Source organism: Aspergillus undulatus (assembly GCF_047715775.1).
Source record: "Aspergillus undulatus strain CBS 261.88 unplaced genomic scaffold BDV17scaffold_3, whole genome shotgun sequence".
Taxonomy (NCBI): domain Eukaryota; kingdom Fungi; phylum Ascomycota; class Eurotiomycetes; order Eurotiales; family Aspergillaceae; genus Aspergillus; species Aspergillus undulatus.
The window spans coordinates 798,063-825,161 of NW_027396607.1; the positions used below are offsets into that span (position 1 = coordinate 798,063).

General features: G+C 50.3%; 10 protein-coding genes across 10 annotated transcripts; 5 read left to right on the forward strand and 5 right to left on the reverse strand.

Moving 5' to 3' along the window:
* Positions 1-269: 269 nt before the first annotated feature.
* On the forward strand, positions 270-4,049 carry BDV17DRAFT_110478 (WD40 repeat domain-containing protein). Its single transcript, XM_073753839.1, has 4 exons — positions 270-1,182; positions 1,233-1,504; positions 1,558-2,382; positions 2,435-4,049. The coding sequence occupies exons 1-4, from the start codon at positions 637-639 to the stop codon at positions 3,993-3,995; spliced, it is 3,204 nt and encodes a 1,067-aa protein (XP_073620300.1). The 5' UTR covers positions 270-636; the 3' UTR covers positions 3,996-4,049.
* A 775-nt stretch (positions 4,050-4,824) lies between these two features.
* BDV17DRAFT_298935 (uncharacterized protein) lies at positions 4,825-9,286 on the reverse strand. Its single transcript, XM_073763799.1, has 18 exons — positions 8,801-9,286; positions 8,496-8,735; positions 8,370-8,423; positions 8,271-8,321; positions 8,066-8,208; positions 7,748-8,006; positions 7,624-7,697; positions 7,493-7,574; positions 7,386-7,437; positions 7,303-7,338; positions 7,024-7,255; positions 6,849-6,976; positions 6,651-6,796; positions 6,337-6,597; positions 6,141-6,286; positions 5,954-6,088; positions 5,610-5,897; positions 4,825-5,543 (listed from the first exon to the last, which is right to left on the reverse strand). The coding sequence occupies exons 1-18, from the start codon at positions 8,850-8,852 to the stop codon at positions 5,115-5,117; spliced, it is 2,808 nt and encodes a 935-aa protein (XP_073620301.1). The 5' UTR covers positions 8,853-9,286; the 3' UTR covers positions 4,825-5,114.
* acuM (gluconeogenesis transcription factor RDS2) lies at positions 9,053-11,033 on the reverse strand. Its single transcript, XM_073753840.1, has 5 exons — positions 10,849-11,033; positions 10,431-10,737; positions 9,621-10,369; positions 9,362-9,558; positions 9,053-9,305 (listed from the first exon to the last, which is right to left on the reverse strand). Exons 1-5 carry the CDS (start codon positions 10,861-10,863, stop codon positions 9,254-9,256), a joined length of 1,320 nt encoding a protein of 439 aa, XP_073620302.1. The 5' UTR covers positions 10,864-11,033; the 3' UTR covers positions 9,053-9,253.
* Positions 11,034-11,728: 695 nt separating this feature from the next.
* BDV17DRAFT_252057 (uncharacterized protein) lies at positions 11,729-13,446 on the reverse strand. Its single transcript, XM_073756487.1, has 5 exons — positions 13,068-13,446; positions 12,920-13,004; positions 12,702-12,866; positions 12,542-12,649; positions 11,729-12,491 (listed from the first exon to the last, which is right to left on the reverse strand). Exons 1-5 carry the CDS (start codon positions 13,328-13,330, stop codon positions 12,339-12,341), a joined length of 774 nt encoding a protein of 257 aa, XP_073620303.1. The 5' UTR covers positions 13,331-13,446; the 3' UTR covers positions 11,729-12,338.
* A 206-nt stretch (positions 13,447-13,652) lies between these two features.
* Positions 13,653-15,805, reverse strand: BDV17DRAFT_252062 (basic helix-loop-helix domain-containing protein). The gene is made up of 2 exons (XM_073756488.1): positions 15,284-15,805; positions 13,653-15,223 (listed from the first exon to the last, which is right to left on the reverse strand). The coding sequence occupies exons 1-2, from the start codon at positions 15,354-15,356 to the stop codon at positions 13,962-13,964; spliced, it is 1,335 nt and encodes a 444-aa protein (XP_073620304.1). The 5' UTR covers positions 15,357-15,805; the 3' UTR covers positions 13,653-13,961.
* A 237-nt stretch (positions 15,806-16,042) lies between these two features.
* On the forward strand, positions 16,043-18,786 carry BDV17DRAFT_252064 (uncharacterized protein). Its single transcript, XM_073756489.1, has 5 exons — positions 16,043-16,671; positions 16,724-16,841; positions 16,952-17,066; positions 17,197-18,375; positions 18,526-18,786. Exons 2-5 carry the CDS (start codon positions 16,786-16,788, stop codon positions 18,646-18,648), a joined length of 1,473 nt encoding a protein of 490 aa, XP_073620305.1. The 5' UTR covers positions 16,043-16,671; positions 16,724-16,785; the 3' UTR covers positions 18,649-18,786.
* A 145-nt stretch (positions 18,787-18,931) lies between these two features.
* On the forward strand, positions 18,932-20,149 carry BDV17DRAFT_252071 (cytochrome c oxidase assembly protein). The gene is made up of 4 exons (XM_073756490.1): positions 18,932-19,140; positions 19,192-19,261; positions 19,341-19,782; positions 19,835-20,149. Exons 1-4 carry the CDS (start codon positions 18,950-18,952, stop codon positions 19,882-19,884), a joined length of 753 nt encoding a protein of 250 aa, XP_073620306.1. The 5' UTR covers positions 18,932-18,949; the 3' UTR covers positions 19,885-20,149.
* A 212-nt stretch (positions 20,150-20,361) lies between these two features.
* BDV17DRAFT_287137 (uncharacterized protein) lies at positions 20,362-21,448 on the forward strand (the record flags this gene model as incomplete). The annotated part of the gene is made up of 2 exons (XM_073761094.1): positions 20,362-21,275; positions 21,355-21,448. The coding sequence occupies 2 exons, from the start codon at positions 20,362-20,364 to the stop codon at positions 21,446-21,448; spliced, it is 1,008 nt and encodes a 335-aa protein (XP_073620307.1).
* A 132-nt stretch (positions 21,449-21,580) lies between these two features.
* On the reverse strand, positions 21,581-24,310 carry BDV17DRAFT_252074 (DUF803 domain membrane protein). The gene is made up of 2 exons (XM_073756491.1): positions 23,131-24,310; positions 21,581-23,078 (listed from the first exon to the last, which is right to left on the reverse strand). Exons 1-2 carry the CDS (start codon positions 23,869-23,871, stop codon positions 21,747-21,749), a joined length of 2,073 nt encoding a protein of 690 aa, XP_073620308.1. The 5' UTR covers positions 23,872-24,310; the 3' UTR covers positions 21,581-21,746.
* A 615-nt stretch (positions 24,311-24,925) lies between these two features.
* On the forward strand, positions 24,926-26,354 carry BDV17DRAFT_252075 (replication factor C subunit 5). The gene is made up of 6 exons (XM_073756492.1): positions 24,926-25,072; positions 25,137-25,759; positions 25,822-25,990; positions 26,045-26,143; positions 26,199-26,254; positions 26,306-26,354. Exons 1-6 carry the CDS (start codon positions 24,986-24,988, stop codon positions 26,328-26,330), a joined length of 1,059 nt encoding a protein of 352 aa, XP_073620309.1. The 5' UTR covers positions 24,926-24,985; the 3' UTR covers positions 26,331-26,354.
* Positions 26,355-27,099: the final 745 nt, after the last annotated feature.

Sequence of the window (27,099 nt, forward strand, 5' to 3'; positions counted from 1 at the left end):
CGAGCAAACCTTCCTCCAGTGGCGCATCATCCTTGCGACAGCCGCCCAGCCCCAGCCTCCTCCTGTACAGGAGTTCCCGCCAAGGCGCGTGGTTCTTAATGAGATCCGGTCCGAGCTTCACCATCTCCGCCCACTAAATCTTAGCTGCTCGAAAAGCTCCCCCGATCTCTGTCACCCATTTCTCGATCTCTCGTCCAACGCTCCAGTTCCTGTTCGTCTTTTAAACGGGCGTTTGCTTTATACATCTACACGCTCATTGAACCTTTCTTCAGTCACTCCTTGAATACTTTCATTCACTAGCTCCTCGTCCACTCTCGCTAATCTAAACCAACTGCGTTCGCCCTCGAGCCCCTCCCTATCCGACCCTGCGGCTCGCAATTCCCGCGCGATAACCTTACCTAGCTGCTCAAAACTAGTTCCGAATTGCCGCCTGCACTCTTTATTACTTTCCTCGACCGCATACATCTCGATCGCACCTTCCTCTTATAGCCGGACATACGGGAGACGAAGCTTTGTTGACAGCCCGAGAGACTCAACTTAGGCCCGTTGTTCGCTCGCCTCAACAAATGCAACCGAAGGTTATAAGACTCTCCGGGGACAGTGCAGCTTCCTAATTGCCCTTTCCCCCGATATATTATGGCAAACAACACACTGAGTGTCAAGAGCAAGACTGCTGTTGGCCCGGCTCAGTCACTCCGAGCCACTCCCTCCAATTCTCCTTCTCTACGACCGCCAACACGCTCCTCCAACAAACCTTCTCCATACCAATCAAACCTTTCATTGCGGACGGTAATCGGCACAACAACAACTACGCCCAATGGCTTCTCTTATCATGATCAAAGCAAATCGTTTGCCTTCTGCGCTGGATCAGCCGGTGTACTCGCCGAGTTAGATGAGGAGGACAATGTGAATCAGCGATTCTTCCGTGCACGACCGACTGCCACCAGTATCAACCCAGTAACGTCATTTTATAACCAGTCTACACCCCCAGCCACACCTGATGCCCGGTCAAAGACTCTGGCAGGTATTAAGAACGCGCCTTACAATGGTACCTACAATGGTTCACCCTCGACTGAGATGGTAGAGGCATCTAGTCCTCGTTCGTGGTCATCGAGGGAACGGGTGAAGGCGGTTACCAGCGTTTCCATAAGCCCAAATGGAAGGCTCCTTGCTCTAGGAGAAGTGAGTAAAACGGGAGTCCGCTGAGATTTAAAGAAACTAACATGCTTCAGACGGGCTATAATCCCCGAGTGTTGATTTTTTCGACTGCAAAAGATGCACCCCCCGATGTTCCGCTTTCCATACTCACGGAACACTCGTTTGGTGTTCGTGCCCTTGCTTGGAGCTCAGACTCACAATATCTAGCCACTCTTGGGGATGTCAACGATGGGTTTCTGTTTGTATGGTCTGTTGGCCTCAGAAACGGCTCAGCAAAGCTCCACTCAACCAACAAATGCACAACCGTTGTCCGTGATATGACCTGGCTAGGTCAAGCTTTGATCACGTATGTTTCATGGACCCTGCTTTCTACTTCTTCGCGCGCTAACCAAATCATAGGGTGGGAGTTCGACATGTGAAGGTTTGGAGACTCCCGGAAATCAGACCAGTGTCTCCGTCCAAATCTCGCACCAACGCCGGCGAGACTCCCAACGCTGCTGTACCCAAGGCACTGTCTGGAAGGAACTGTGTATTGGGTGCCTTAGCCGACAACACGTTTACTAGCGTTGTCGCGATTTCTGACTCTGAGGCCGTGGTTGGCACTGATTCGGGGGCACTGTGTCTTATCGACGACAGAGGCGGCAACGCCAAGCTTACGCTCATTCAGTACATGGAGTTTGGTATCACCTCACTGACAGCCGACTCAGACCGAGCCTGCATTTGGATAGGTGGTCGCGGCAAACGCATGCGGAGGCTACCGTTTGAGTGGTTGCGACCATGCAGCACCCCTTCTTCGCCACGCCGGTCGAGTCGGTCCTCAATAGAGGTCAAGTCGAAGGAGCCTGCCATCACTTGCATCGGCTCTCTTACGTCTCATCTAGTCACTGTGGATGGAACCAACGCAATTCATATATACCCGATCGAAAAGTTAAACGACGAAGGCGATCACTGCGACACGGAAACTACAATGCCTGCTCACAGAGACTCCGTGCTTGGCATAGGATCTTTGAAAGCCCCAAACCGTCTGAATGCAGATTTCTTTACTTGGTCTTGCCGAGGTGTCGTCAAGTTTTGGAACACCCAAGGCGAGTGCCGTGACTCACAAACAATCCCTCTCGAACAGCTCCCAGGTAGTGATGATGACACCAACAATGAACTCAAGGTTTTGAGGGCCAATGGTGATATGGATCTGTTTGTTTCCGGTGATAAACTTGGTGTCCTTCGGTATTTCCAACTCTACCCTATAATCATCGGCCTCTTGCTAATCCGTCCATAGCGTGTTTCAAGGACAACCGTGGAAGTGTATGAATGAGACTAGAGCCCATGGAGGAGAGATGACAGACATCGCGTTATATGAGACCTCTGATGCCTGCGTTATCGCCACTTCAGGCCGCGATCGAATGGTCCAACTTTTCGAACGGCGCAACGATGATCTTCAACTAATTCAGACAATGGATGACCATGTTGGGGCAGTCGGCCAACTTCTTTTTGTCAACGACGGGCAAAGACTACTGTCCTCCTCTGCGGACCGTACAGTTTTGATCAGAGAGCGAGTGACTCGCGAAGCCGACGGCATTACAGCCATTGCCTACATGGTGTCGAAAGTTATTACCTTGAGATCATCTCCCGTCTCGATGTCACTCTCTCCAGATGACCCAGATAGCCTCATTTTCTCGACTGTGGATCGTTGCGTACAACAATATGATTTGAACTCTGGTCGCCATACACACTCTTTCCGTGCTGCTGATTCCGAGTCGAATGATACAGTAGTCATGGGCTCGTTGACAGTGACTCCTGCCATCTCTGGACAGAATCCTAAGATGCTTATCGGAGTTTCGGGGACGGACAAATCTATCCGTGTATACGACTTGGAAAAAGGCGCCCTTCTCACAGGCGAGTTTGGCCACACTGAAGGTGTCAGTGACGTCAAACTGCTAGAAAAGTACTCCGAGGCATCCAAAGACTCGCCAGAGCGGATATTGATTAGTTCCGGTATTGATGGGGTGGTCATGATATGGAACATATCGGTCCAGCTACAACAGCCTCAAGAAAATACGCAGTCTGCGCAAGCGAGTTCCAACGACGAGGAGGATGTTGCCCCGAAGGAGCCAATTCTTGCTAAACCTCCCCTGCGGAAAGTCTTGTCCCGGCACGATCTTGCGGGCTTCCAACGACCGGAAAGTTTAGCTTTGACTCCCACCCCAGTACGGGATGCGCCGTTGCAGTCACCCACCTCGTCGCGCAGGCTATCGCGAGTATCTATAGCTCCATCGATGAAGAATGGTAATGTGGTACCAGCCACGCCTCCTGCACCTATGCGCCGCTCACCCACCTCTTCGACTCATCGAGAGAGGATGCGCAATTCACCTTCGCCACCCAGCCCAAAGTCCACTGGTGCGAAAAAGAGCCTGGAGTCACGCCATCGCAATAATCATCGCTGCTCATCTCTGGACTTTCGAGATCGAGCTCGAGCATCTGGGAAAAGCGAATTTGGAAGCTTAGACATGTCGACGGAGCAGGTATGCCGCACGCTCAAAGCATACAGGAAGAAACTCAACGGGTCTACCGAGCAACTCCATTCCCAGAAAGAGTTAGAGCGAGAGCTGGGCCTCACCCTGCGGATTATCACTGCCAGGACGAAGAAAGCTGAGACTGAAAGAATTGAAACGGAGACCGATAGCAGCGGCAAAGAAAATGAGAGGATCCCTGCCCCGCCACCCATTCCTGCCAAAAGTGCGCGTGTACCTCGTCGGATTCCTTCGACACCGAACCTGGGTCAGAAAAAATTGCCGAAATATTCTCGCCGGCGCTCTCTTGATGCGGCTGGAGAAGGCTGACATCGGAAGCCCGTGGTCACCCCTTTTTACCCCCAACCTTATTCCTTCTCTTCTTCAATTTTCCCTTCTAAATGGCGTTATGTGTGATATGGAGCTTTGTTTGGGTTATTATCGATAGATCTTTGCATCTTGCGAAGCGGGTGCTGCTGCATTTTCCTTTTTGTGACGTTGTGTCTTGTCTAAGCATAGCAGGAGTCGGGTTGATTTTGGACCTTTGCGATTTGTTCTTGGCTTCGCCTTTGCCTCTTTTGCATCGTGTGCCTTTGCTTTGACCATTCTGTTTTCGCTTTGAGTCAGGCTTTGCTGTGAGGTCTGCTTTCGAGTCTATCTATGCCTGTCGCCTCATCCTTGATTCATCTGCGCCGCACATTTCAGGCAACTTTAACAATGATACCCATGTTCGATCTCGAACCTACGAAGGCTCTCTAGGTTACAGGCTCTGGACTTCTAGACTAGCAATACTTTGAAGTTGTACTTTAATGTCCATATTGAGATTCTATGATCTCCTCTCAGAAAACAAATCGTAACTGATAGTAGAAGATAGCTGCATAGGTTCTCAGTATAGATACTCATATAATAGGTCAATACCCAGGGTAGGGCCACTGCATTAGGAAGGAGCGACCCGTCGGGCGGCTCAATTCCGCCGTCCATCGCGCCTTCCTCTGGAGTATGATCTGATTTCTAGGCAATGCAAAAAGAGACCCAAATGGCAGGAGCGACCAGGAAGGTGAATATTGTCGTACTTGCCCTGTAAACATAACGTAGACTTGTTATCTGGAGAGTTTACTGCCTAATACTCATAGTAGGGCTGAGATGGCAGATGAGATTTACCGTGGTAAAAAATTGACATTTGACAGGGATATATCTCCGGACATATTGACCGCTAATTGGAGACTTTTACTTCTCAGCAATTGCCATATTCTTGTGTAGTATATGTAAGTGCTGTGTTGTTGAATGCACCCCATTCTTTGCATACATAGATATATGTGTTCCCGCTCTAGGGTTATCGCAAGCCTACCCCTCACGGCATCAACGCCTCATTAAACATAATATTACAAGAGTGGCAGACGCATATTCCTGAGCTTATCCACGCATGCTCAGTCAAAATCAATCAATCAATCAAGATTGAAGTTTCAGCTTCGCAAAATTTGTCCTCAACAACGCTCCCAACCCAGACCCTAACCCCGCCTCGCCATTATCTCCAATACAGTCCGCCAACGCAATTGCCTTCCCCGCCCACCGCGCACACTCGCCATCCGCAGAAAGAAGGAAGAACTCGACGGCGCGGTTGAATGCGCTTGTTGCTAGCCAGTGGAGTTCGTCTTGTGGGTAGGAGTTAACTTTGGGGTTGTTGCTTGGTCGAGCGAGGAAGAGGGCTTGGTCGAGGACGGACTCGGCGAGAATGTACTCCTGTGCTTGGAGGGAGAGGGAGAAGAGGCAGCGGAGGTGGCGGGGGAGGTAGGTCGTGAAGGCCTCGGTTTCGGATTCGGTAACGGGCCTTAGGAATGGACAGGGGGAGGTAGAGGAGTGGAATGTGCGGATCATTTGCTGTGATATTTAGGTGTTAGTTAGTGCCTGATTTCGTGTGATTTCATGATGAGGATAGATGCATACCTTGACGAACTTCGACAAGCAAGACGAAGGCGCCCCAGATCTGAGGAGACAGTCTAAAAAGACCGAGCTGAGTTTTGGTCCGACGATTGGCTTCGAGGATTCGATTATCGTTACGAGATCGTCCCATTGCCGAAGGAAGACGGCGGCTTCGAATTCGAAGGAGAGGATGATGCGGTGTTTGTCTAGCCAGGTCTGCGAGTCTGCGTTCATGGCAGTCTCGTTGCCTAGGTGTTGGATGTGGCCTTGGAATTGTTTGATGGGACCGCGGGCTTCTTTGTAGTATTGTTCCTTTATGGTATATTTCGATGAGGGTGTATCGAGATAGGTAGGTGTAGGTGGCTCACCTTCCTGGAGGACTTTTTTTGTCTTCGAGCTTCCGAGATGATAGTCATGGATTGAAGAAAAGTGCACTTTAAATAATGCTCGACGGATATAGTGTTCGGCTCTGCTCCCACTCGGCCCTGGTCGAGCTCCATGAGCTGCAAGGTGAATTGGATTAGAGATGATAATAAAAAAAGGCGAAGGTATTACCTTGATGGAGATGTTGAGTAGCTTAACAGTGGCCTGCGTAGAAGCAGTTTTGTATAGATCAAGGGCAATTCTGTAGCTCTTGCAAACAAACCAGCATAGTTGGTCAGAAGAAAATGACCTACTTCTTCCGGCTGCTGCTGCCAGGGCTATGGATGCATCAGTCATAGATTCCTTTCATAAGAAAGGCTTAGCTTACCGCAATCTAGGAGTGAAGTTACTTGCCCTAGTAAGTCTTCATGACTGGCCGTGTTTTCCTCGCGGATTGTACAAAGGACGTACTGCAGGAGCTGAGGAATTTGCAGGTGCTCGAATGAACCAGCATCGACGACAGCCATGATGCTTTCGATACTTTTAGAGACCATGTTCGTCTTCCCTAGCTGCAGCGCGTCGGCTATGCATGACCAGACGAACTCGGCGTCTGCTCCTTGCTTGCAGAGTGACTGGATGTAGGTACTGGCTTCGATCTGCTCAGTTGATCCATGATATATACAGTGAGCAGTGTGGGCTTACCGAATGATATATCCTCCGCAAGGAGGGCTAGTCGATATAGCAGGTACAGCGTGAGCGGACAGGTTTTGCAATCCTCTGGTATCTCATCGAACACCTGGCGCGCTGTCGAAGGGTTATACTTTTCCATGACACAGAGAATTAGTTTTCTGTCGGAATGTTAGCTTAGGCTGAATTATAAAAAAGAACCCACTAAGGTACCTGAAGGACTTTGCTTCTGTGTCCGGAGTCTTCTGGAACAGCGGTTGTCTCAAAAGGAAATGGCACCATTGTTCCGCGATACCAATGGATCCACTGGATAGCATTGTGTCGATATGTTTCCAGATAAGCTGCTTTTGTCAGTATGAGCGATACCGCAGCGTGGTGAACGGCTTACTATTAGAGAAGCCTGGTTTGCATCTTCGCTTGGCTTATTCAGGCCACAATCTTTTAGTACCTGTGCTGTTGTTTCAGCTAGTTGTAGACAACGGCCCCCATTGGCGTTCGTGCTCGTTAGCGACCAGATGACGGAGACGAGGATCTTCTCCATCCATTGCTCTCTAGTGCTTGTATCAAGAGCCGCGAGCTTGTTCAAGAGCTGTCCACATGCTTCAACGAATCGCTCTAGACTGGGATATGTTATTCAGCAATAGGCGGATACAGTGCCTAACCATACCTCAAGCTTCTGAGCTTCGTTATGTAGTGATACACCCTGCAACCAGGATTAGATATAAACAAGTGATTCACGAAGCTACTCACATTTTTAGATTTGTATCACCATGGCCTAGTTCTTTGATAGAAGACTTGAGTGCTGGCCTCGGTAAGTGAACCGCTTGCCATCGGTGTAATGATATGCTGGAGCTTACTCTCAAAGTATTCTTCGTTCAAGGCGTCCTTGCTCAGAACGTCGAGGGAAAAAGCCAACACGGGAAAAGAATTGCCGTACTCCTAGGACACCCTTTAGGATGATAATCAATTCAAGTAGACTCGCACCTACCGTCTTCATCAAGTGAACAGTTTTCGCGAGCTCGCTTTCAGGAGCCGTTGTCGTTGCATGGAGATGAGACCGTGCTTTTCAAATCAGTTCAACCCACAAGCCCGCTAGGTGTATGCTCTCTCACCATAAGCGTGAAGAACAGACAAACGCTTGTTCTTCAAATACTGTGTCTCTTTGTGAGCTTGATCATTCGACGATATTTCGCAAACATCCAGTGCTCTACTCAGCCATGTCCTCGCCGCTTCATACTGTCCTCCCGCAAGGGCCGTGTTGCCAATCATATAGCAAATATCCATGACTATGATCTTTTGCTCCGTAGTATCTGTTTCTGGAAGCTTTGAGAATAAGTGGTCTGCAATGTCCAGTCGGTCCTGGGACCAGGCCTATCGTAAGCTCCGGTTAGTCATCTATACAGGCAGAAACAGAAGCAGATGCTGCCTACCAGGTAAATTCGTAGCATGTAGTATTCAGTGGTAAAGATGCTACTCTTAACGGCGTCAATATCATCTTTCGAGCTCTTCATAAGATCTAGTCTCGTAGCAGCAGATTCCATCATCTTCTGGCTTAGATCGAGGATACCCTGCTCTATGCCTTGTTAGTATATTCTAACGTACCGGACTCGTGCAGGACAGAGAGCCTGGACATACCAATGCAAACCCTAATCACCCTAAACGCAAGTCCAAGACTTCGATAATTCCCTATACCCATGAATGACTGGTACTGTTAACAAGAACGGATATCCTCACCCGGGCCCGTCATGGGTGCAGCGGCGTCGAGCATCGCATAGGCTAAAGCTTTCACTGCGAAGCGGAAATATTAGCACAAGATATAATGACAAACAGCCTGGGCCACTGCCGCCAATATACACTTACCTTTGCACAGCAACACAACGTCATGGTTCTCGCCAGTATCTCTCATTCGCAGCACAGGTAAATTCCATAGTTTCGTCCCTTCATTGTCCAGCTGTCGGCGAGTTGAAGTAGGGATCGAGTCCGTGGGGAGAGGGAGGCGACGTATCGTCTTTTCGAGTGACTCTCGAGTCCCTTGATCCAAAGCCGGGCTGTTTGGGTTATCATTGAGGGCGAGCTGGCTTTGGAGGCGCGTGGCTATAGCTAAGATGAGAGGGGTTGATGGTTAGTTATTAGCGAGTCCATTTGTGATTGTTATCTGTGCTCACCGAGGATGGCCTGGGCCTGGTCTTTGGGATTGTTTGGATGCTTTGTTGCCATAGTGTCCGATAAACTCAAGGAAGCAAGAAAGCGATAATTGAGGGATGAGGATGAGATCAATTGAGTTTAGGTGCTCGAAAGGGAAACATCTCATGGCGGCCGGAGCCTGGGATGGTGGGCACATGATCACTTAGAGGTACCTAGATTGATGGAAGAAAACAACCAACACCAACAAAAAGACACTGTAGTTTCAGGGACAGTAAGTCCAAGATGAAAAATATCCTTTGGAAAGAATATGGTACAGCACACTTGCAGTAGCAATGGTATATACGAAATCAAGATGATAAGAGTCGAGCATAATAGCGACTCAGAAGATGAAGGTAAGAAAGACAACCCATGATCCGCCAATGTACCTAGATAGCCCCGTCTAACGCCGATGAACAACAATAAATGGCCCTAAACTATTTGCTTTTCCGTTGTGAAGGTAGGAAGTTTCCGACGATGAGGGACGGACTATAGACAGTCGAGTCAGTGTTGTCACAGCATGCCCAGTCTTCAAGTCCACTTACATATTATGGTTATCTCGCCGGATGGTGAATGAGAAGCAACACGGTATACCATCGCTAGGGGTGGCTGCGTTGGGATTTTTCAAGGTGCAGCTCGTGAGCATCGCTTTCTGGGTGTTATCGAAGGCAATGGCGCCGAATTTCTCCCAGTAACTCACGAGCTGGTCTTCGACAATGATCTCATGGATGGCCAGTTTACCCTGGTTGACGATATAATTAGCATTAAGCCAGTAAGACATTAAGTTCGAGAAAGAAAACACACGTCTCTGAGAGCCTCGATTGGGACCCCGATCAATTCGGCCATCTCCTTATTGCCTCGGAAGATTTCGCCTGTTCGCCTCCAGCAGCAGGCGGGTATTGCCATACTAGCAAAGACACGGTCATATTCCATCAAGCTCCGCTCGAACCACATTTCCACCAGTATGAGTTCAATGTCCGTCAGACTCTGCATCCTCTCTCGGAACTTGGGTCGGAATTTGTCCAGTTGCCGAAGGATCTTCTGTCGTGATCCAGGTTGTAGATGTTTCTCCATGTATTGGTTGAGCCTCGCATAACCCTTGACGTAATTAAAAGGCCGCAAAAGACCGGCGTCATATTTCGCTTTGAGAAGCTTATTCATCCGCTCTTCTGGTGGATCAGATCCTGAGGGGTCTGCTGCCGTCATGTAGTACGTTTCTCTAGCCTTATCGTTCCCAACTGTAGCGCTGGGTCCTGAAGTCGCCTCATTTTGCTGGCTTTGTGGCGGTTGGAGAGACTGCGATTGCTGGAGTAGAGTTTGATTGGGGCCTCCGAGCACGGCCATTGAGTTGATCAACGTCGGGTCCGAATACATTCGCTGCATATCGTCGTTTTGGAACATGCCCCCATCGTCCAGCAAACTGTTGCTGAGAAAGTCACCTAGGAGGTTATATTCATTCGTGACCTCGGGCGCGTTGAACATATAAGAAGGGTGGAATGTGTGCATGTCTTGAAACTGGCTTTGGCCGCCGACCCAGTCATTGTATCCGAGAACTAATAGGCCATTAGCAAAGAACACCCGAAAGAAGAGAATGCAAACTTGATAGACGCTTACGCTGTTGTTGAGACGTGACACCCATGTTTTGGCCCGTAGAGGATGGCATGGGTCCGGGTTGCACGGCATTCATAGAGGACGAAGCAAGGCCAAGAGTACCGTCGGCCAGGATCTGCTGGCCTGCAGCATCTGGAATATCGACCTTCCGGGGCATGGCGTGGACATTCGGGTACTCGTTGTTTGAAGAGCCCTCCTCGTCAGCAGCGGACTGTTCGTGCTCACTGCGCGATCGCTTCGACGGCTCTCTCGGTTCATCATGGCACAGGTGTCCGATATTGCGCTTTATACATCGAGTGCACGGCCGCTCCTTCAATTGAGGAAGAGATTAAATGTCAGCATCAATCCGTATTTTCCCAGATTCCATCCTGCGGTACGTTTCACAAGGACTCGTGCGGGTATGTTCCAGGGTAGGTCTTACCGAATCGCAAGTCATATGCTGTCACACGTGAGTAAGTGGCCTGCCGTCAGTAAATGAATTCCAATGACGATCGCGGTCGGGGAAGAATTGAGACACCCAAGCCTATATTCCTTTTTCCTCGTCCCCCAGTGATAGAGGCGGAGGGGAGCCGGATAGAGAAGGGAATGCTGAAGAGGGGGAGACGAAAACCCCCACGGGGCATAGGCTTACCGATCGCCGACAGTAGACGCATGCTGCAAACGTGGGCGCCCTGGTTAGCAACGTGGTCTAATGCTGTAACAGACAGGCAGACGTAGGGAACCGCTGTCGTGGACCTGCTCGGGAGGTGGTTTCTTACCATGATTGACCTTGCGCCGTTTCTTCGGGCTGGTGCGCGTCCCTGCAGGAGTACTTTCGGGCTTTGAGGCTGGCGACGTCTGCGCGTTTGGATCGACCTTGCCGACTGTGCTTCTTTCTGCCATGTTGCTGTTTGTTGAATTTTCGGCCTTTCCATTGCTGGCGTGCTGGTCTGGGGTCGGGCCCGATTGCGCTGCGGTTTTCTCCGTCATTGATCGCGAGGCGCAAAGCGGTTGCGCAGCCTTCGGCTCGCTGCTGTCGCGGTCGCTGATCGGTCGGGACACAGAAAGCAAGAGTGAGATGGGCGCTTGCAGGCACCGACGAGGATTTAGCGAAAGAGAGGACGAGACACCATCGGCTCAGGCAGTACTAGCAAGCGCGAAACTGGAGATACATGCGACCACACTTTCCCCGCTGAACAGAGCGGGACTGAACCGTGTGGCACTTGGTCTTGGTCTTGTGGGCTTATGTGGCTCGGCAGCCAAGTGCAACTCCCGGCCTTCTCCGCATTGGGAACCGCCGCCCTCTTAAAGCCGCCCTGTTAGTCAGGCCTGCCGCAGCCTCGGAAATGCAATTGACCTATCTACGATTTAGATGCTCATGTGCTGCCATATGCCTCGGTTGAATTATCTATATCTCTATATCGGTATATGTCAAGCCATACTTGACCTGCAGTTTCAAATGGCTCGCTGTCCGGGCCATGGCAAGATCCGCTGAGCCGACCTGGTCAAAGCCAATGATGCTGCCTCCTAGAACAAACATATTGAAGGTCGATACCGGCAAGGATGCACCCCTAGGGTTTACGCACTCCCAGACCAGGATGGATTGCTCGTTTCAGTGGTGACCTAGGTTATTGGTCGGGTTTCATGGCGTTGCATGTTTGCAGCACGGTGTACCCCAATGCTTCAGGTACTTTGTCGTAAGCCTATGGTTCCTGCGTCGGTAGCCTGCTTTTGCACATCGCACGAGCAAATGATACTTGGGTTTCATCGACTCTTCGATGATCGCGCTTTTGAACAAGGGTCGTCCGCCTTCGTCCTAACCAGCTGGCTCTTTGCCATGTAGGTAGGTAGTGGCCTCTAAGCGTCCCGGTTTGATGAGCGATGCGGGGATGCTCAAAGTATTGGAAATTTAGCAGTCGTCAATTGCTCAATTCAGTCGTCAGGCGTGGTTGCCAGGCTCAGCGCTGCTTGAGATCGTGTAATGGCGTCTTTCAGTCCAGCAAGGGGAGCAGTGTTGGTCTGCATTGATTTCAAGTGGCTGTTCAATTGTTTTAGCATGCTGGAAACCTCCGGATCGTTCTCGAGCTAGGAAGTGCGTCAGTAAAGAGCGTGCGGTTGAAGGTTCGAGTTCCTACCTCATCGAAACCCGACTGCGAATCTCTCGTTTTCGACAAGGTGAGCGCAGACGAGCTTCCAGGTTGTTTATCGGAACCGCCCTGGAGCAGTCGAAGGGTGGGGTGTTCCTAGAATCCATTAGCGACAACTCCAGTAGATCCGAAGCGGCCACCGGCGTACATTTTTCATCTGTCTCTTCCGCTCTGCCTCAGCACGCTTAGCATTCTTCTCCATTTCCAGCAGTTGTTTTGCTTCCTTTGCGAGGAGCGCTTCCTCCTTGGCGATCTCGTTGTTCAGCAGGTCAATACTATCGTTCATCGTCGAAAGAGAAGACCCTAGTGTGCTCTAGACAAGCAAGTCAATACGCCTACACTCCTTATTCTGGTAGAAAGACGTACATGTTCCTTGAGTGCCGCTTCATACTCAAAAACGGAGTCCTTCGGAAGGGGAGGGAAGGGCATTCGAGGCAATCGTTTTCCCAGACTAAGCAGCACAGCAACAATTAGATACATACCAAATATATGTAGCACAAGTGTGGTTATATACTTCTTCACAACAGCCTGAACAGCAGCCTGCGCTTCGGTACGCTTCTTGTCATTCTGTTGCCGGACGATAACAGGGCGCTCGAGGGCACGGAACATATCGCGGATCTTATCTTGCGTAGGCTCTGGGAGCGTCGACCATTTCGATTTAATTGTCTTCTCGGATATGTGTCGTACTTGGGGTTTTAGGTGGGCGTAGGACTTTTTGCGCTTGCTGGTCTTGTCGTGCTCGGGCGCATCGCTGGGGCGCTTTCGTTTGGGAGGCATTGTGGATATTCGAGTGTCGCTTAAGTGTCGCAAAAAGACCTTGAGGATAGAATATGCGTAATAGGGCAAGGTAACCACCGATGGTAATTCTGATGAGACTTGGTGGGTGTTGTTGGTGCTGTTGATCGTTTGTTGCTCCCACTGACGCGCCAAGCGATATGGCAGTCAGTCACATGCGCATGTCCGGCATCTGCTCCCGTCCAGCAACAGGCAGACACTAAACCGCTTTAGAATCAGGTGCAGCTCGAATCAACACCATGACCAGTTCTACCTAGCCTCATCGTTATCGCTGATTTTCACATGTTTGTCTTTGAAATCGAGCTTCATGGATGATGTCATTGTATTTATATCTACTCATCAATGCATCACCAATGCATTATTATTTAGTTCGCATTGATCGCGAAGTCAGTAGCAATGCCACTGAGTTAGGCACAAAGTAGGTACATGCCACATTCAACCAAAGAAACAAGAGGTATCATATCCGATCCATGACCACCATAGTGCAACGCCTGTAAAATGAGTACAACCTGCGCCCAACAGACCGCTAAATCGCTTGGAATAAGATTAGCTAACAAAAGAGACCAACGGGCCACATCAGAAGGTAAAAGGTCGTCATTTGTAGGTCTTGTTCTCATCGCGGCATCATTATGCCATGATTCATAGTCTTCAGATCCGCAAGTTGTATCTTTAGGGCTTCGTTGCCACGTAACATCTCTTCTAGCCAGTCGGCGGCTTGTGTGAGCATTGCGCTCTTGCTGAACCCGCCACCTTTTAGACCTGGGACAAGTATGCACAGGTCATCGAAGCCCTCTTTGATAAGATTCCTTCGTTTCTGTTCTGATTTTATATGGTTGCTCCGTTTCTGCTCTTCTGTCAGATTCTCTCGTGGAGGCTTGGAGCTTTGGGAGGCTCTGGACTTTCGGTTGGCGTCGGTTGATGGTCGCCTACCGGATCCCTTCGAGCGTTTTGACCGTTGCCTGGAAGAGTCCCCGTCAGAAACTTCGTCATCTTCCTCCTTGATTGAGAGTCTCTGTTTCTTCTTGGGGTGCGACAGGTTTTCTATACTATCGCCGTAGTCTTTTCTTAGGCCGTTGGCATGGGCGGCTGCTCCAGTATCTACCCACGAGACCGGGCGATAATTCACAAGACGATCCGGCGTAGGTGCCCGTGTATTAGCAGCACTGCTTTGCGGTTCGAGGCATTCTAAATTTTCCATTAATTCTTTCGTCCGTTGTTCCTCATTGGGTACGTCAGGGGGCGCCACATATCCCTGGTCCATAAAACTAGAGTCAGATCCCCAGTGCAGTGGCCGGACTTTGGTGGATAGTTGTCGTTCTGGGGATATTGGCTCATGGACATCGAAGAACATTTTTGTTGTATGATACCCGGCAGGTAGATGTGTGCGAGTGGATATGCTGGTCCGTCTGACGGGCGGAGGGCCGTTATGTTGCTGCTCTTTACCATTTCCTTTGAACTGCGAGTAGTCGATACTGGAGAAGGCGACCGGTTGATTTCCAAACGGATTGTTATATCCAACTCCGCTTGGCGCGTTCTGGTAAAGCATAGAAGCTGCGGCCACTACATCGGGATTCGATTGTTCGGGGAGAATATCGAGAGGCTTGTCAGCGCTTCGTTGAGGAAAGGATACCGGCAGAGAGCTCGTGGAGCCTTCAAAGGTTGGTGGCAGCTCAGTCGACCAGTCAAAGCCTGGAAATCCAAGAGACTTATTCGTATCATTTTGAGAGCCCGTAAACCAAAAATCGTTCGCAAAAGCATTATTGTCTATCGTGGTAAGGAAGGTATCAAGCATATTCGTTTCGTTAACATCGAGCAGCGGGAGACCGAGAGGTGATTGTGGAGCTGGCTCGCAGGGCTGGTCCGCAGGGAAGGAATCTGCAAGCAACAACTCGAGTTAGAACGGATATGTTTCAACAAGAAATGAGGAGTGCTGACAGCCAAAGGGTAGTGCTGAATTATTGCGCTCATTCCGGCCCTGAGTGCCGTTTGTTGGATCGATGCTCATCATGATAGTTCAGCTTGAAAGTAGGCGAAGGTGAGGTATATTCGGGAGTATATCTGGACTATAATTCACACCGGCATGTATCTGGGCAGGTTGCGAACGGCATAGACCAAGCCGACCTCAGCATATCTTGATTCCGCAAAAGACCGCAGATGCTGTTTCCTTATGCGCAGTGAGAAGGGCCCTCGAGAAGCTGAGATGACTCGAAGCTCAAGGTCGACGTCAACCGTTGGACAGTGCACTGCGTAAGGCGTCCTTCTTTGTGTATCCCAAAATGAAGAGACAGGTGATGGTATTGGGGGGCACGAAAAAGTATAAAAGTGGAAAAGCGACACTCGATGGTCGGTTCGGAAGTTCAGGGCAAGGAAATTATATCAGGGAGACATGTCCACAGTAACAAGCGCACATCCCCCGCATTCAATCTAAGCGCAGCGACAAGATGACGAGAGCTGAAGATAGAGGATCGATGGCGGAGAGAGCATGGCCCGTCGGCTTGTGGTGGTGTTGGAAGCGATCACATGCAAAAGATTCGCAGGGCCCTGCTCGCGTGACGTAAGTTCTGTACCAAAATTACGAGGATTCTCCCACCAAATCTAGCCGTCACAATGTAACAGCCCGTCATGGCGCCCGCCCGCGCTCGGACGAACTTCCCCGTTGGCAACCGCTTTCCCCAAAAGGAGAATCCCTTGCGAGTCGCGGCGGGCTCCCTCATTCTTTATCCCGCTCGTCCAATGGCACCTCCCTTGCTCTTCAGTCTGTCTTAATTATCCTATAAGCCACTTCCCTGCTTCCTTTTTGCTGTTAGCTATTCATTCCGCCTGAGTCGCCTCAATAATCTTGTGGCACGACGGTCCCCGTCAATTTGGGCTTGGGCCGTTCTATCTACGTACCGCATCCCGAACTGCGCTTGTCCCTGCCCCACTGCATCTAGGGACTTTCACTGGGCGTACCTGACGTCTTGCAGCCCCGGATTTTGGCAGGTTCCCATGACGATTGCTATCTGCACTGGATTAGGGCTACCCCTGAACCATCTGACCTTGAAGATTGTTATTCCAGGGTTCACGTCTCGTTTGGGAATTGGGACCGAGGCGACGTCGGCTTGCGTTGCGCGGCAGTACGGCAGAGCATACCGAAGGATCCTCACGCAAATTGGGATTCTCCTAGTGCCTGGTTCCGTAAGCGTATGGGGTAAATCCTTCGGATATTGAAGTTCTTGTACAAGGAACTTGCGTCCCGACCAATAGTCGTGTTGGGGATTCATCCAGTTGCCGACGCCGTCCAAGGAGCTGCAGGTCTCTACTCAGCTGTACGACTCAGTCTTGTAAGGTGATTGGATCTGGGAGATGGTGCTGTGTACTGACTCTAGATTCTAGGCCAATATATTGCGATTGTATTCGATGTCGGGAGCTGTCATGCACTGAGAATTTGAGACGCGATGAATTCTGCTGCGCTCACTCGCAGGCGCCAACGAACCACGCAGCTACTCCAGCCGTAAGTACTACCTCTTGTGGCAGCCGTGTAACCTCTATGCAACTTGGAGGGCGCGCAACCATACTACTGGTGTTGGACCATTGCTGATTGGTATCCGAATCGTTATCCAGCGTCTTACGAGCTTATGCGTTAGGCTATGTGTCTTCAACGACCCCAAAAGTCATAGCGTGCCTACGGCGACTATGGGGAAACAGAGACCTGAGCTATCAACAAAAAACCAAGGAGGTATGTTCTCTTTCCGTCTTTGGGCTATGTAGCCATGGGAAATGGATGGCCTCATGATCCTCTCAATTTTCGGCCTACGCTACCCTCCAAGCCGATGCGGCAAGCAGTATTAATTTTTCCACGTACATAGTTGTTCCGCGTGCTGACTAGCACACTACGCCTGGAAGGCTTCCCAACATTTTGTGCTGCGCTCGTTGGGGGCTCAACATTGCTTCCCTTATTATGTTTGAGAGCTCTACAAATCGCTTGTCGTAGATTCGGCTCAGACCCCCGGAATTTAAGTTCCAGGGGAGTTTCTCGATTGCTACAGCTGGCCACTGCATTCATATCTGCATGGTTCAGTTTTCAACTTCTGAATCAGAGGTCTGTCGCTTTGCAAAACGTACAAAATGCACAAGATGAGACAGACTCGGAAACGGTTGCCCACCAGCCGAGGACTCAACTACATCCGCAACCTCGCCCCCGCCTCGCTGGAAAAACCATGGACCTGACACTCTTTACTCTCACTAGAGCACTTGACTCGATAGCCTGCGTCTCTTGGGATTGGGTCCAAAGAAAGGGTAAGGGAAATGGTCCCTGGGATTTGGCGGGCTCAGTTGCTCCTGGACTTGCCGACTCTGCTATTTTTGCCGCCAGTGCGGCAATGGTGATGTGGGCCTGGTTTTACGCTCCAGAAAGGTTGCCAAAATCATATGGAAAGTGGATTGGGGAAGTAGCAAAGGTAGACGAGCGCTTAATTGAGGCTCTCCGCCGCGCACGAAGGGGTATCATTGTTTACGGGAAGGATACTGGGCAGGCGCCATTACTGCAATCTATGTGCAAAGACTATGGCTGGCCTACCGTTTGGGGCGACCCTGCTAGTACAATCCCCATTCCGTGCGAAATGGTGCATATGGGCTGTGGCCCTAGCTGTGAGAAACACGCCATATCTCGGTTTCTGCGAACGTTCAAGTTCGCGTGTGCGACCTATATTCCTTTGCAAATAGGTTTCCGCTTTCGCTCAATGAAGTCGATGGCAGCCGCTCGCCGGGCTATATCCGATGCTTTGCGGTCGTCATCATTCCTTGCCTCATTCGTCAGCTTATTCTACTACGGTGTCTGCCTTTCCCGAACAAGGCTGGGACCTAGACTCTTCGACAAGCGCACGGTAACGCCGCAGATGTGGGACTCTGGACTCTGCGTTGGTACTGGATGTGCGATGTGTGGATGGAGTATACTCGTCGAACACGCAAAGAAGCGACAGGAGATTGCATTGTTTGTGGCACCCAGGGCTGCAGCGACTGTGCTACCCAGGTTTTATGACCAGAAGGTATGATTGACCCGTTCTATGAACCTGTGTCCTTTGACTCGGGATGGTTGCACTGCTTCCAATGTGTAATTGCGTGTCCAGCGTTACTTTTTGCTGCAACGTGCTTTTGTTCGAGGCTCGAACCTTGGCTAATTGGAACTTTTAATCTAGTACCAATACCGGGAGCGAGCTGCGTTCGCTATCAGTGCCGCTGTCGTTTTTACTTGTCTTAGGGAAAGCCCCGACATGGTTCGAGGTGTCTTTGGTAGGATTGGAAGGAGTATTGTGAACTGAACTCTGCTTCGTGGATGTATTATTAGCCTTTTTGACTTCAAGTGTTGGCCGGCCAACTTTGACTCGGACGGAAAGTCACGACCTATGTATTATGCGCATCAATAGACCTGGTTAAATAATTAAACATTCAGCAAAAAAGCAGACACCGGTATCTTGGAGACGTGATTGATGTGGAATAGTTGCAGAATGCCTATAAGTGGTTGTTATCGATAAAGGATTGTCACGTGCAACCAAATCGCTTGTCAGCCGATCGTGCGATGCTTTCTCCTCCGCTGATACCCGCCGCAACTTCAGCATAGCCATGTTTTCTCGATTGACGCCGTTATGGGGTCGGATTTCATCCCCCGTAGTCGGTGCTTCCCGGTTTACATTTTTACAGGCTAGGAGTGTGGAGGCCGGAAAGAGATACTTCACCCGCAATGCCTGTCTAAATCAATCACCGTCCGCGCCATTCAATACGCCGCAGTCGCAGAAGCGGAATGCGTCGACAATGTACGCAGCGTCCATCTGAACTTCCCAGAACAATTCTCTGACTCCGTGCAGGTATTACACGGTCAGCATAATCCTCGGCACAGTCTCCCTCGCATACGGTTCCGTCCCGCTATACAAAATGGTCTGTCCCGACATTACTCGTTCTCCGCATACCCTAAAATATCCAGCACCGCACGAATGCTAAATCCCCACGTTTACAGATCTGCCAACAGACCGGCTGGAACGGCCAGCCCGTTCTCACCCATCGCGCAGGAGACGGCGACACATCATCGCGTGTCACGCCAGTGACCGACTCTCGTCGGCTGCGCATCACATTCAATGGCTCGGTGTCAGATGTACTACCCTGGAAATTCACACCGCAGCAGCGCGAGGTTCGGGTTCTTCCTGGTGAGACCGCACTAGCTTTCTACACAGCTACGAATAAGGGGCCGACGGATATTATTGGTGTTGCGACGTACAGCGTTACGCCAGGCCAGGTTGCGCCTTATTTCAGCAAGATCCAGTGCTTTTGCTTTGAGGAACAGAAGCTGAATGCTGGGGAGTCAGTGGATATGCCAGTTTTCTTCTTCATTGATCCGGACTTTGTCACGGATCCTGCTATGAAGGGGATTGACACGATCACGCTTTCTTATACGTTTTTCAGTACGTTATTTGGTGTCCTTTGACTTAAGCATTTGTTACTGATATAAAGCAGAAGCTAAATACGACGACAACGGTGTGCTTAAGCCCATTCCCGGTGCATAATACCCCGCGATGAAGTATAGTCCGGTTATATTCAGCTTTCAGCAAAATGCCTCTTGGTAGTCTGCGCGGCTAAAATTCTGCCAGATACCACATTACTACCCAATTGGACATACGGATTTCTTGTCCTTCAGCATCAATTTTGAAGTAGCCTACCACCCTCCTCAGATTTATAAATGTACCATAGCAAGCAGAATTGGCGTTTTGGGAATATGTATCATAGCCTATGTACATAGTGACACAATGGCAATTGTACAAATCTAGAAGATCACTAAGCCAAAGCATAAGGGATCGCGTGTTCTGTTCCTCAACATACTCTAACCCTAGAGTCTGCCCGCCCCGGCAACGGACCCAAATAATCACCAATTCCTTCCTTATCGATAAGCCAGCTCATCAAACCCACTTCAAACCCTACCTCCTACCATACATTCTTTCCAACCTCTTCTAAGCACAAGCACCCCCAAAAACGTCAGACAACAAATGCTCCCCGAACGAACAAAGCCCCAGGCCCTACCAGCACCCAAAAACCACCTCCTCTTTGACCCCTGGAACTCAGCGTCCCCAGGGCACCAACGCGCCGAGTCAAACCCCAGCACATCATGGCGGCGCACGCGGGAAGCAAAGCTCGCGCAGCAGTTGCGGACTGGGGATAGTACGATTAATTCGTTTGTTTACCGGGGGCCGAGGGCTGGCAGTGATATGGTTTATGAGAAGAGCGAGTGGGAGTGGGATTGGGGGTGTGATGCTAGGGGTGGGAGGGGAGGTGCGGGGTTTGAGAGGAGGAAGAGGGGTGGATCTGGATATGCGAGGGAGGGGGGGAAGGAGGATGGGCAGAGGGATATTAGGTGTATGATGAGGGCTGGGAAGGGGCTTGATTTGACCAAGATCTCTACGTTAGAAGAGAAAGAGAAGGGAAAGTCGCAGCTTGAAAGCGCCGCTTCCACATCTATATTTCCTCCACCAGCTTCGGCCTCAATACCAGAGCCAGTTTCAACATCAATAGACCCACAACCACCATATGACCTCCCGCCAACCTCAACTCCCGGCGCATTCAGTCTGGATAATACCGCCCCGATCCCTCCCCCATCAACTCAAACACCCCTCTCCCGCCACCAAGAACCCCCCTCATCCACCATTCTAGCAAACACAACAATCTACATAAACGGCCAAACAACCCCCCTAATATCCGACCACAAGCTCAAAACCCTCCTGGTGTCTCACGGCGCAACCCTCGCCCTCTCCTTATCGCGGCGCATAACGCACGTCATTATCGGGAATCCGAATACTGGACCGGGGAGGGGTGGGGCGGGGGGTGGACTTGCTGCTGGGAAGATTCAGAAGGAGATTAGACGACGTGTTTCGTGGAGGGGGGTTAGGGTTGTGGGGGTTGAGTGGTATGTTATATCTCTTCTCTTCTTTGGATGCGATGAGGGTGGCTTGATTGCGGGTGCTAATATTTGTTTTATGGTTTAGGGTGCTGGAGAGTATCAAAGCGGGAAAACGACTTCCTGAGACGAGGTTTGCGGTTAATTTGTCGGGGCAGAGGAGTGTGTTGGGGTTTATGTAGCAAACTGTACAATATTGGGACATGATTTCGATCACAAGAGTTTGGCGTGGTTGGCTTGGAATGCATTGGGTTGGAGTTGGATGAATGCTTTTAATTACATTATGCTCATGCTCGTGGTCATGCACATGCTCATACTCATGTTCAAGTTCATGTTCATTAAGTCTATGATTCCCTCATGCCACATTATTATCTACATACATATGCATACATACATTACAATGTCATATCATATCACATCAACAAATCTCTGGTACACGTCCCGTCAAGCAAGACCAGACAATGCCCAGTTTCATCAATGCTATTCTCCAGTATGTCGGCGCCACCCACTCTGTCTCCGTGGCAGCGCCGATAATGACCCTCTACTTTCCCGTTCCGAGAGTTGCCGCAGTTCCGGTCCCGGTTGCGATTCCGGATGCAGTTGCGCGTGCTGCTGGTCCATTTCTTCCTTGGAGAGGTCCAGTGCCGACTCATCATCCGGTAATGGCGGCAGCGGGTTGACTCGTAGTCTCGGCGGGTAAAAAGAAGAGTGGGAAGCTAGGCTTCGCCCAGACGGTAAGCGGTCTGGTTTGTCGTCGTCGTATCTGTCTCTGTCGTATCTGTCGTAGGCATCGTAGTTACTTGTACCTGTATAGTGGTCGTCGTCATGACTGCTATTCGAGCCCGTTCTCTCGAGCTTCTCGTTCATGTTCTCGGCTACTGTATCGCCTTGGACAAGGCCTAGGCGCTCTTCTTCGGAGGTCATGCTGCGGTTGTGACCTCGGCGGAGGATGCTTCGTGGGCTGCGCTGTGGGCTGCGGCTGGGATCGGGGGATTTCGTCCTGGTGAACATATTGTGAAATGAGAAGTGGCGGTGTGGTGGGGGCGCTGGGGCTCCTGGCCGGGAGTTGTCCTGTTCTTCGTCGGCCCATGAGATGGCTCGGGGAGATTGCGCGGCTCGCGAGTCTGTATCGGTGGGTTTTCGATCGGATCTAGGTAGTGGCTCGTGGTGGTCGTCGTCGTGGATCGGCCTCCAGGGGGAATTCATGATACTGGACGTGCGTGATCGAAGCTCGTCCATGAAGGAACGGACGGTGGGTGTAGTAGCGGGATCATCCGGCCAGTCGTCCGGAAATTTGGACATTCCAAGCGGTGGTAAAGGTGTAGTAGGCGTGCGCCGCTGAGATTTCTCACTAGTGACGGTCTTGCGCCTGCGCAGTCCATCCCATTCAATAACCTCGTTCTCAGCGGGTGGCTTGAGGTGGTCCTCGTTTCGTTCCTGGAAATAGCGGCGTGCTTCCTCGGCCTCGACGTTGCGGCGGGGGGTAGATAGGCGCCGGATAATAGCTGCTGTGCCGCGGATGGCGTCGGCTTTAGGTTCGGACTCTGGCTCTTCCTGTGTTGCGACTTCGCGGATTTGATCAAGGTCGCCTTTGAAGACGGCGGCATCGGGGACGTCTTTGGCGGACTTGGAGAGTTGAAGTAATACGACGCCGGCGCATATTTGCAGAAAACCGAGTATTACAGTCGCAATTTGCATTCCTGATCCTTTGAAGCCGCGGAAAAGAATAGCGGACGAGATGATGGTGGAGCTCGTGAAGAAGACGTAGTAGGTGGGGGTGACCAGGGCCGCGTTGAAGATGTTGAGTGCTTTCTGTTTCCTTTTAGCATGGTCATCACAAACAAGAGTTGGCTGAGGCACTTACGTTGAGGTAGATGATCTCGGTCAATAGAGTCGCTATCACGAACACGAGCAGAACGTACATGAACCACTCTTTGAACTGCGACTCTCCATTGATTTGAGCCAGAAGGGCTGCGCCCAATCCTTGGGTAGCAACTACACTCAAACCTCCGATCAAACTGCAGATACTGATGTAGACGAACATGCTGCGCTTGCCGTATCGCGGCCCTGCCCATACCGCAGTGAAGATGCAGGCTACGATAATGACTCCTGCATATGTCAGAAATCCCGGCGCAATCACATAGTGTTTCATCTCCTGAATGTCCGCAACAGACGACTGCTCAGGCGCATTCAACGCAATCACCACGGAGCCCAAAATGCAGGTAAAACATCCAACCTTGCCCACAAAACTCAACCGCTCCTTGAGGAAGATGGCAGACAAGATCGTCGTGATCACGACCGAGAGTGCGCCTAGCGGCGTCACCAAGATGGCGTCCACGAAGGCGTATGCCACAAAGTTGCATATTTCGCCGATAATCATGAGCGTCATTCCCAGCCACCACCAGAGGTTCTTCAAGTAACCATAACCTTCGCCCGCTTCCTCGTTGTATTTGACATTCGCCCGCAGGAGTCCAACTTTCTTGATCACGAACGAAATTCCAATGAAGACACCAGATGCGATAGCTAGCGAGATTCCGATCGCTTTGTAGGCTGGCGGACGGTCACCACCGCCTGTGCTGACTCCGGAGCGAGGAAAGAGATCCATAGTACTGCCCGCAGTATCATCGACCGCTATTATATGTACGGCGAGCGGAAGTTGATGGCGAAAGATGGAGGGATATAGTTAGTGCTAGGCCATGACACTGAGGAATGTGGAGGACAGCGCTTGACGGCGGTTAAGAATGCGGGCGGGCCGGCGGCCTTTGCTGGCGTTGAGGAATGTAGACAAAGAGGCCGAGGTCGAGGAGGGGAACGAGCAGAAGAGAACAGACGAAACAGAAAAAGAACAAAGAATTCAGGGGAAAGAGCTGAGACAAGACAGATGGTGGAGCTGGCTGCATCACTGTTGATGCTTTTGGAGGAGGCTGGGAGCACAACCCAATAAGACCCACCATTAAGGTGCCTTATCATGCTGTTCTCTTGTTCTCTTGCCCACTCGATACCAAATATCTCCGCTAATATGCGACATGAAGCACAGAGTACAGTATCAGATCTACAGATTGGTAATTCATACTTTGGCGAACCGTGGAACGTTCGAAGAAGAGGTTTCCCAGGCCCCGAACAACAACAACCGGGATCTCTATCTCCGCTCTCTGCGACTCTGCCGTACAGGCCACTCTGTTCCTGGGATCCAACCTGCTTACAGAAATCGAAGATCTCTTGAATCTCGAATCACTTGTCCAATACATATAAAGACCAGCTTTGCAGACCCAGCATCTCCGTTGCCTCGACAGGATCGTCGTTTATCGTGGTCTGGTGGAGTGCTAAGCTTATCGCAGATCGTTGATGGAGCAACGATCTTAGGCTGGTTTCCAAGTATCAAGGTGAACGAGCAGGCTGTGAACGAGGAAAAAGATAATGATTCCAGATTTTTTTTTGGATACATAATACATAGATATAGACTGCTTCACAATCATGCCCAGTCCAAACAGTACTAGTAACAGTCTGGATCTTGTCTCGATCGCAGCCACGTGGGACGAACGTTATTTGTGCAATACATAAATCTATGCACACTTAAATTAGTCATCCGCACAACTACCAATTAAGCTCGCGTCACAAGCCGACGCGTCGAGCTCCCAGTTTCGTGACCGTGAGAGCTGCAGTCAAAAGCTACCAACACTCAACATCAGCGCGTCAATTGCTTGATCAAACCACACATCATGGCTCTCCTAGTCGATAAGCATCGTCCAAGATCCCTCGACACCCTCTCATACCACCATGATCTCTCCGCTCGATTAAGATCCTTGGTATAAAAACGAGCCTCGCCTCTCTACAAGCTGTCAAGCTCTAACATGTCTTCTTTTCCAACAGGCCCAAAGCGGCGACTTCCCGCACCTCCTCATGTACGGCCCCTCTGGGGCCGGCAAAAAGACCCGCACAATCGCAACACTGAAAGAACTGTACGGCCCCGGCGTCGAAAAGATCAAGATTGACAACCGCGTCTTCCAAACAACCAGCAACCGCAAGCTCGAATTCAACATCGTCTCCTCCGTCTACCACCTCGAAATCACCCCCTCCGACGTAGGCAACTACGACCGAGTCGTCGTCCAGGAACTCCTCAAAGAAATCGCCCAAACGCAACAAGTCGATTTATCAGCCAAGCAGCGGTTCAAAGTTGTCGTTATCAATGAAGCGGATCACTTAACGCGTGACGCGCAGGCCGCGCTTAGACGCACAATGGAGAAATACAGCCCCAGTTTGAGATTGATTCTCTTGGCGAATAGCACGAGTAATATCATTGCGCCGATCCGGTCGCGGACTCTGCTGGTTAGAGTTGCCGCGCCGAGTGAGGAGGATATCTGTACTGTTTTGGGGACGGCGGCGAAGAAAGAGGGGTGGACGGAGGCGCCTGGGTTGAATAAGAGGATTGCGAAGGAGAGTGGGCGGAATTTGCGGAGGGCGCTCCTTATGTTTGAGGCTATTTATGCTCAGAGGTATAGTTCTCTTTCCTCCTTTCTTTTTCGCTTTCAACTAGAGACTAACAGAGTGACTGCAGTGAGAAAGTATCGGATGACACAAAGATCCCACCACCAGACTGGGAAGCCCTTATCTCGTTAGTTGCAGAGGAGATTCTCGCGGAGCGATCACCGGCTCGATTGCTACAAGTGCGTGCCAGGTTATATGATCTTCTGACGCACTGCATACCTGCTACAACGATCCTCAAGGTATGCTAATCGACACTGAAGGAAAGAGAAGCCGCGCTAACCATATTTATATAGACCCTGACGTTCAAATTAATCGCAAAAGTCGACGATACCCTGAAACCAGACGTGATTAAGTGGTCTGCTTTCTATGAGCACAGGATCACCCAGGGCAGTGTGAGACCTGTATTCAGGAGGCTAGTCATGAACACTGTGCTGACGCGACGAACAGAAAGTAATCTTCCACCTCGAGGCTTTTGTTGCCAAGTTTATGCGTATTTACGAAGGGTATGTACCTCTTTTCTTGCAGTGAGTCTCTTTACTGACGTCTGCATTCAGTTACCTTATGGGCATGGAATTTTAAATCATAAGTATAGATTAAGGTAACCTAATGAACGAGTCACTAATGCCAAATATCCATTGTGTATTCCGTAGTAATTCTTCGTATCTACAATCCCAAGAGCGAAGCCGAATTCGAATCGCATGTTGACTGATAGCTGTACCCTGTAGTTCCACCCCAAAATCAAACCCCAACTTTCCAGAGCGCCCCATACGGCAATACATCCTCGACGATATACTCAACCGCCTCGGCATGATAGTTATCCTCCTCAATACTAGACCCATACCCACTAAACAGCATACTCTTGCCAGTAGCCCCATACTCGGGCCAACGAGGCAGTGTACGTTCTTTCATAGTCAATCACGTTGGACGTTAGCCAACAGACATAAAATCCGGAACACACGTATCTCGTGCAGCGTCTGTCCAGGTGGCTAATCCACGAATATCAAAGAATTGGTATTGCAAACAGACCGAAAACTTAATCAAGACTGGTAGGACGATCAATGTCAAGAACTAATGTTTCTGAAAACAGTTTCGCGAAGTTTCACATCTGTCTTTTTTTTTGTCCTGAAAGAAACGCGAAGTGCTAAGAGCGTTAATAACTAGTTAGTTACTCGAACACGTGTTGCTGACACTATGCCCGTGCCAGCATCAGAATCAGGCAGCAAGATTTGTGATCCAACATCTTGCTCTCAACCCATCCACCTTTAGCAAGAATCCTTGTAAAACGGAGAATACCACGTTGCAAAAGCACCATGAAACACACATCACCTTTCACAACCGAATTTAATGC